Source organism: Aspergillus chevalieri, chromosome 4 (genome assembly GCF_016861735.1).
Source record: "Aspergillus chevalieri M1 DNA, chromosome 4, nearly complete sequence".
Lineage (NCBI taxonomy): Eukaryota > Fungi > Ascomycota > Eurotiomycetes > Eurotiales > Aspergillaceae > Aspergillus > Aspergillus chevalieri.
The window spans coordinates 3277960-3286261 of NC_057365.1; the positions used below are offsets into that span (position 1 = coordinate 3277960).

The 8302-nt window shown below is 47.6% G+C and overlaps 3 protein-coding genes across 3 annotated transcripts; 2 read left to right on the forward strand and 1 right to left on the reverse strand.

The window, feature by feature from the left end:
• Positions 1–109: 109 nt before the first annotated feature.
• ACHE_41182A (uncharacterized protein) lies at positions 110–364 on the reverse strand (the record flags this gene model as incomplete). The annotated part of the gene is made up of 1 exon (XM_043279463.1): positions 110–364. The coding sequence occupies one exon, from the start codon at positions 362–364 to the stop codon at positions 110–112; it is 255 nt and encodes an 84-aa protein (XP_043137140.1).
• A 3489-nt stretch (positions 365–3853) lies between these two features.
• On the forward strand, positions 3854–5213 carry ACHE_41183S (protein kinase RIO2; the record flags this gene model as incomplete). The annotated part of the gene is made up of 3 exons (XM_043279465.1): positions 3854–3916; positions 3994–4135; positions 4222–5213. 3 exons carry the CDS (start codon positions 3854–3856, stop codon positions 5211–5213), a joined length of 1197 nt encoding a protein of 398 aa, XP_043137141.1.
• Positions 5214–5611: 398 nt separating this feature from the next.
• ACHE_41184S (mitochondrial 54S ribosomal protein uL23m) lies at positions 5612–6356 on the forward strand (the record flags this gene model as incomplete). The annotated part of the gene is made up of 3 exons (XM_043279466.1): positions 5612–5700; positions 5777–6067; positions 6128–6356. 3 exons carry the CDS (start codon positions 5612–5614, stop codon positions 6354–6356), a joined length of 609 nt encoding a protein of 202 aa, XP_043137142.1.
• Positions 6357–8302: the final 1946 nt, after the last annotated feature.

An 8302-nucleotide genomic window follows, 5' to 3' on the forward strand; every position in this document is an offset into this window, starting at 1 on the left:
ACATAACATCGTACAAGTAACCTTTTCCCGTAACCAAACACCATCAAGAACCGCTCCCAAAAACAAAAAACGACTCAATAAAAGCAAAAGCGCCCTTAAAGAAACATGATCACCCTGTTTCCGACTTCGCCTTCAACTTCGACGCCCCCGACCCCTCCAACCACCCCTTCCTCATCCTCTTCTCCGCCTCCTTGGCCTCTAGTTTCCGCTCCTTGCGCTCCCTTTTTAATTGGCGTCGTAGCTCTGGGTTGTACTCGGGTGTTTTCATGTACTCGGATTTGGGACGCGCTGTCCAGCCTTGGCCGTCGTCGATGTAGCCCCACCAGTAGGGGTCGTCGTGGATTTTGCTGGAACCGAAGCACATGATGTATATTATATAGAGGAGTATGCTGTTTTCAGTTTGGCTTGGCTTGGTTTGTAGATCAGATTGAGGTTGAGTTGGAAATATAGCGTGCTGATTCGGTTAGTACAAATGAACATATTATAGCACAGTTATATCGGCAATAACTTACATCCTTGCTTTCAACCCAGAACCAACTGATAAAAAACTGATCTCAGCCAAAAAATAATGCGACGATGGACATCTCCCTTTATTCCCACCTTTATATATCTATCCCATCTCAACAAATCCTCGAGATCGTCACCACGGCCCAAAGAGGATTAGCCACATCAACCATGTTGCAAGCTGCCAAGCCAAGCCAGCAATACGAATCTCGCAGGCCATTTTTGTTTTTTCAACGTGGCGGTTCTTACTTGTACATCGCGTCGCGTCTCACATGGTAGATGGCCATTACGAGGAATGGTTGGCTGTGATTGCTGTGTGCTGATGTCATAAGTCTACGCCTTGAATTAGTTGAAGATGAGGGTGAAGTCAGCCCTGCTTTGATAAGTATAGAACGGACGAATTAATATATCCAAGTTTAGACACGGTTCTATTACACGTGATGAGACGGAAATGAATATACAACGCTGCGGACATGGGACACAGTATCATCAAAGAATATGGCAAGATGATGTTGTGGGCAGACCAGGTCCATTACAGCAATTCACTTCTTCCCCTTCTTGCCTACCTTTTGCGCTTCTCCATGGCCGCACCAAACTTCACCGCGGGTCTTTCCCTGCACTTCCTACGCTTTTCTGGTGCTCAGGTCATGCGGTGCCTCAATCTCGTGGTTAAACTCTTGGAGGTAGCGCAAGTAGGCGTCTTTTGATGCATTTGGGGATCTCTTTGGCGCGGGAGTTGGATTTGGGAGTCAGACTTGGGGAGCCAGAAGCCTTGCGCCTTCTTCTATCAAATGACATGGGGTCAGATGTTCACTTCTTTCAAGTGACTTCAGGGAAAAGTTTTCATCGCTGGAACTTGCCACGTACAACCGCGCGCTCGCGCTAAACAGTTGCCATGCTGCTCAGGTTGGGAAGAGCCATGGCCCTAGGATGAGCATCTGCGAAGTGCTGCATTCCCTCGACTTTGTAAAAATGGCTGTCCGTGTGAAAAGTGGCAAACTGTGGAAGCTATCGCCTTGTAGATGGCGTTCTGGGATGTCTGATAATATACCAGCGAGGCCAGAACCAATGAGCTCATACCAGGGCTCGGAGTTGACTCAAAGGGTCTTGCTTCCTGGAGTCATATGGTAGACTTCGTTTCATCTGGTGTAAATTTCAATGGCCAATTGCGCGAGACTTTCATCAATGTCATATCCCTCTCTGAGGAGTACCTCAACACAGTCCCTGACGATGTCTGTTTTCTTTCCACCACCTGTTTTGAACCCGCGTTTGTCGGTGCTGTCACTGTTTATGGAAAAGGCCTTTGCTGCTCTGTGACTTAGCTTCCCCGATGCTTTCGAAGAGTCTTCCGGCGTATTCACCATAGGTGGCCGTAAAGTGCACAGACTAAGTTCTTTGGCTTTATCAACTATGTTGCTGTTCGAGTCGGTCAATGAGTTGGAGGGGATATGCAGGAAGTTCGACTGATATTCCGTATCTACCTGTCCCATGAGAAGCACCTATTGGCGATCTACGCCTTCGACACTTTGACGTAAAGTAGAAACTGTCGAAAATCCATACCACTGATGCTCATATGGCTCAGTCAACTTTCCCTCATAGGATATCTCTTCCAGGATTATGTTAATGTGGATATCGTTCTCAGCAGTGTAAATCCGGTCAAAGTTGCTATGTCGGTCTTTGAGGGTGCCTAGGCGATGAGTCATCGATATCGCTGTCAGAAAAGCCATCGGGGAAGTCATTGGTGACATGGTTGTTAATGGGATCGAGGAAAATGCAGGGGCCAGCAGGATGGCATGAAATAGGATGAATCTTGAAGTAGAGGAATACCAGCTCATGAAAGCGACATAAAACCAGTAGAACGGGGGTAGCAAGCGATCAGCACAAATATACATATCCCACACGGCAATCAAGAACCCCTTTTCAACCAGGTCTGACTGGGATAATGGATGATAACCGTATGCGAACTTTCTATAGAAGACTCGATGATCCCAGTTGCCATATGGTTCTGGTCCCTTCACGACGAAAAATGTAGAGTAACCAGTTACTTTATGGCGAGTGACCGTCGGTTCCATCCTTGAACCATTCCGCCCAGCGGGCCACACGAAGCGTACTGGATGTACAACCATAATCGAGCTGCGTATCGAGGAAGACTTCAATATCAGCTGCCATGCGGTCAGTATTGTCGAACATGGGGGCGATAGTACAGTATCTAGGGACACCCTTATATATCGAAACATTACCTTCAACCTGACCATTTCTCATAATTAAGTCGCAAGCGTAGTTAATGAATCCGCGACTCACAGCCCTGTTCATTCTCCGGTTAGCCGGGATCACTTCGCACTTCTCCACCTTTTCACACTTGAGAAATGGGACAAGGAAGATCTCGCGGTCCGGCCAATGTCGACCTGGGGTATTTGAGAGCTTCATATGGATCTCCATCATGATCTCAGTTGATGCCGTTGAACTGATGGTAGCTAATGCTGACATGCTTGAAAGAGGCAGAACAAGCAACCTCGGTTTAGACTGGTGACCGGTTTCTTTGCTATTCTGTAGATCAAAAGCAACTGACCTGGATCTGCCGGATCATGGGCGTAGAAGTGGATGACCACGTTGACCTTATGGAAGGGGATCCTTGCGAACTTATGCCCCTTATAAGAAGCCGGCGATTGCGACGGCCTCAATCTCCGGGGGTAAATGAAAAGCCCCTCATGGAAAACGGGAGTGATGTGAACTTCAATAGCGACATATATAATGCTGGAGATAATCTCATCGTATACAACTCGATTGACTCGAAGAATGCGGAGCTGTTCCTTTCAATGGGCGATGCGACTCTAAATAGAAGATGTACTTCCATATTGCAAGGCGCAATTCATTTGGCAACCTACCGAAGGAACCCAGTGATAATATTTTTGGAGACATAATTACAAGATTAGCAACGCTGAGTAATTGTTATTGAGAGAGAAGATGAACTGAAGTCATCAAGTGCAGGTGGACAAGGCAGTCATGCTGCTAGATATCTGCTAATCTGCCCTGAATGGTAGAGATGAACAGCCAATTTCCAGAAAAATACTCCGCATAGTTCAAGAAAAGATTCCATACCCAAAATTCCATTTATATCTATCAATGATTGAAAGATGGACAGAGAAAGTTGCTTCGGACGTCTTGCATGATGACGGCGTATCACCAGAAATGGAAAATAGGGCATAGGGCAAGTGGGCGATAAGTTTTCCGCATTATCTTCAACGGTCCTTACTGTCCTCCAAACCAAAAAAGCAGCGTCGAGACAGCTCAAATCTGTTCATTTCCTACTTAATTCTTACTGTTTGGAAATCCTGATTTCATAGCAACCATGAAACTCGATGCTAAAGCGATCCGGTACCTAAACTCAGAAGACTTCCGAGTTCTCTCTGCGGTACGGCGATACTCCATTCCCACTTGTGATGCAGTCGCAGCTTGTCGTCTGACAGCTAACATAGAGATGATGGATAGGTGGAAATCGGAAGCAAAAACCATGAAGTAGTGCCGACGCCGTTGATTGCGCAGATCTCTGGTCTCCGTGGAAGTGGGGTTACTCGGTCGATTTCTGCATTAGCGAAGACGAACTTGATCGCGAAGGTGAAGAATGCGAAGTGTATGTCTCCCGCTTCGTTCGGCGCGAAGCAATAGGACCATCTCCTTCAGGGACATGCGCATGCTAACGCGTTTTCGTTGGACTAGATGACGGCTACCGATTGACCTACGGAGGATATGATTATCTCGCTCTTAATGCGCACCAGAAACACAAATGCATCTACTCTGTCGGCAACCAGATCGGAGTCGGGAAGGAATCGGATATTGTCGTCGTCGCAGACAAAACTGGCAAGCAGAGCATTCTAAAAATTCACCGTCTGGGCCGTATCTCGTTCCGATCAGTCAAGAACAATCGCGACTACCTGCGACACCGAAGCTCTGGATCATGGATGTACATGTCGCGTCTGGCAGCAATGAAAGAATACGCGTTTATGAAAGCTCTTGGACAAAACGGATTTCCGGTGCCGGAACCCATTTCGCAGAACCGACACACGATAGTGATGAGTTTGATCGATGCTTTCCCTCTCCGTCAAATATCCGAGGTCTCACAGCCAGACGTGCTTTACTCAGAACTTATGGATATGATCGTGAGACTTGCGCGGTTCGGTCTGATCCATGGTGACTTCAACGAGTTCAACCTTCTGATTAAGGAAATCGAGGACCCTGATGCTAAGGAGGGCGAAAGCCCTGAGATCATCCGGCTGGAGCCAATTCTCATTGATTTCCCGCAGATGGTCTCGGTAGACCATCCTAACGCTGAGATGTATTTTGATCGCGATGTTGACTGCATCAAGCGCTTTTTCCAGCGAAAGTTCAAATTTGTGAGCGACATGCCTGGTCCTTTCTTCAAAGACGCCAAGAAACAGCTTATTAAGAATCCTTCCGAACGACTGGATATTCAAGTCGAGGCGTCTGGGTTCTCTAGGAAGATGGCGAAGGAGCTGGAGGCATACATGAAGGAAGTTGGAGCCAACGAGGACAACGAAGAGTCCCGGAATGAGGATTCTGAAGACGAGGACGAGGAGGAAGAGGAGGAGGAGGAATCAGGGTCCGAGGAAGATGAAAAGCAAACATCCGGGACACGCTCAGACGAGGTCGATGATAGTTCTCGGAAATTAGAAGAACTACGTGTGTCGTAAGTCAGGGGAATCTCATAGGGAATCTGGGAGTAATGACTATCATGAGCAATGCATTTTCTTGTGTACTGGATAGATTGAATTCTTTTCGCGGCCTATTTAGATCCTGTTAATGACCACCATAACTACATATTTCCAAATTGCACCTCGAAGAGATCTTTTGCATGAGATTTTTCATTCTGATCCCAAGCAAAAAGTTTTATTCAATGTCCGTTGTATAAAAACCGCCATAGTCCACTACGGCACGTGACGCGGCCAACTGCGCATTTTCCGCTCCAAAAAGTTTCGCCGAGTCTGATTGAATCTCCGGACGAGACTCGTTTCCCCGCGCTTGTCAATTCAACCAATTCAGTCTTCGTTCCTTTCTTCACGCAGGAGGCGTCTCTCCAGAATAAATCACCATGGTGCGCGCCTTTTCCAAATTCCCCAAGAAGCCCGCGGGCTGGCTACCACCCTCAGCGCCGCTGGAGCAGCGGAAGCAAGTATTCCTGTATGACGCCCTCCACAATACACCCATACCTCCTTCGATAACATGCAATATGAGTGGAATTGCTAACATGCAGCAGTCCCGAGTTTACGATCGCCCTAATCCGCACCCCTTTCCTTCCACCCCGCTTCGCCTCGTTCCACGTCCCTCTGAGCTTCAACAAACTCGACATGCGCGACTACCTGCAGCGTCTGTATGGAGTCGACGTTCTCGGCGTCCGCAGCTACATTGAACAGCAGAAGATCACCCGCCTTCGGCCGATGGGTAGATGGGGCTATGGGAAGTTGAGGAGACCGGAGTCGAAGAAGAGGATGACGGTTGAGATGAAACAGCCGTTTGTGTGGCCTGATGCGCCGGCGGATATGTCTCCGTACGTTTTCATCATTATAAAATCTGGCTGTTGGGTTGGGTGAGCTAATAGATGGAATAGATGGGAGAAGGACCAGTTCTTCAGAGCCGCCAAGTACCAAGAAGATATCCAGAAAGCAAACCGTCCTGATGCCGGCATGGAACCGAACAAACCTGAGCGCGAGGCTTTCGAGGAAGAAGCTAAGCAGCTGCTGGAAGGAAAGAAGGCCTGGAGACCGACTTGGCAGGCGTTGGGTCTTAGCTATGACCGGTCAGCGCTCGGTAGAGGGAACAATGCTCCGACGAGTTGAGTTGCGGGTTTTATGAGTTGATGTGGGTTGGTATGAATTATTTCCTTCTATTTTTTCCTTGATTTGTGGGATAGAAAAGCGTTCCTGTTTCTCTGTCTGTATTTTGGGTCTTTTCATGGTCATTCAACCGTGAGGTTTGTATTATATTATTACTTCTAAATACATGCCCATCGGGCACGTTTCTCATTGCTTCCAATTACGAGAGTACACTGATTTAGAGCTCATCATCTATTATGCGAGGCGATTTGGCCTCCCTTTCTCGTCGCTTCTCTTCCTCGCACTCATCGTGCTCCACACAACCCAATGGAGCTTCTTGTCGCCATCGGTCGTACAGCGCAGCCTCTTGCAACCGCAAATGTGGGATCAACGTCGAGGCCTCCATTGACCAAAAAGTCCAAATCTACCTCTTCACTTCCGCTCAGTTTGGGATCCTGCACCCGAACCTCCCGCAGCGCATCTTTCAGAACCCCCAGAAACTCAGGATTCGTCGCATTTCCGCGTCCCCTGAATTACCTTCGTTGGAAACAAGGACCTAAAGAGTTGAAAAATCTCCCATTTAACACCATGTCGGATAGCATGCCACATTCTACTCGCAGCTATTTAGAACACGGCTTAGAACTGTATCCGTTGAATTGCCATGCATGTAAAGCACTTGAGATCAACAGAGACGTCTATAGCAGACATGTCGCCCGCGGAAGCTAGAGTGCTTTAGCCGGACAATCTACAGTCATGGCATATCAAGGAAAGCACAGCAGATGGTGTAGTACGAAATACCGCTGGGTACGCACTATTCCTCATTTGTATTAGGAAGATCTTGGCTGGTTGTCAGTAACATATAGACCCACTTATGCCCTATTCGGGATTATGTGTATCAGCAATTTACCACTGGCATTGTCTCTCTGCAACACTTCTGCAGCTCTTTTGAGCTTGCTATGAAATGACATCCATTCCTGTTCATATTTGACGTTCAGCACCTTCAAACACGGGGTTGCAACTCATGAAGATAGACGTAGAAGGTCGGACGATTTTTGACTCCCCTAGATACAATACCCACAGTCAGCAACTGAACACCTCCCTCCTGGCAGCAGCACGGATGCGTCTTCTCAAGAGGGTCTCTCAGCGAGGTCTTGTTGCTCGCTATCGCGGGGAGGAGAGTGTTAACAAATTAAACTCGTCAAACACTCCCACTCCGTGTCGCTCGATGCGTATGTCGGTTGCTTGTAATCTTCCGCCTTGCTCGAGATCCTCCTGATGCGCGTCGCGGATACATCTGGAAAAGCCGTATATTTCAAGCCATGTGGGTAAGTATGAGAAGTCCCGTAGTCCCAGCGGTTCTTGTTGGTTGTCATCACTTTGCTATTTACTGCTCGTGAAAGCATAACCACCTTGCATATGCGCGCTGCAATATAGACCGTGTCTGAGCTTGATAAGCATGCGCTCGTCATATTGGTCATCTTACGCTTGTTACGTAATATTCAAGCAATTCGAATGCTCTTTCTTGAACGAAGAGAAAAAGCAAATCATCCGTATCGAAGGACTTATCAGACCCTCTCGTTGTCGAAGCTTGTGCTGTCGAACATACCAAGGCCAAAAAGGATAGGTTTTCTCGAGCACGTACCATCAATACAGCGTAAAAGCTCCTATCCATCATTAAGCAAAGGTATAAGGGAGCAGATACAGGCAAAGAGGCAGTCGCTGTACCAGCAGTAGCAAGTGACGCCTGCCCCATTCCGAGAATTGTTAAACGTACGACCGAAAATTATCCTCTGTTGTTAGTCAGGTAGGTTGAAGGTGTCATCAGAGCTTACCGGAAAGCTTCAATGAGATCCCTTGGAGCTCTCATTCGGCAAGATCCTGTTTATGGTGTTCACGGACCTTTTTGCGGGCGTCGGGGAAATCGTTCTTACTATAGTTTGTGAGCAAAAACAACACCGAGAATGGGGAAT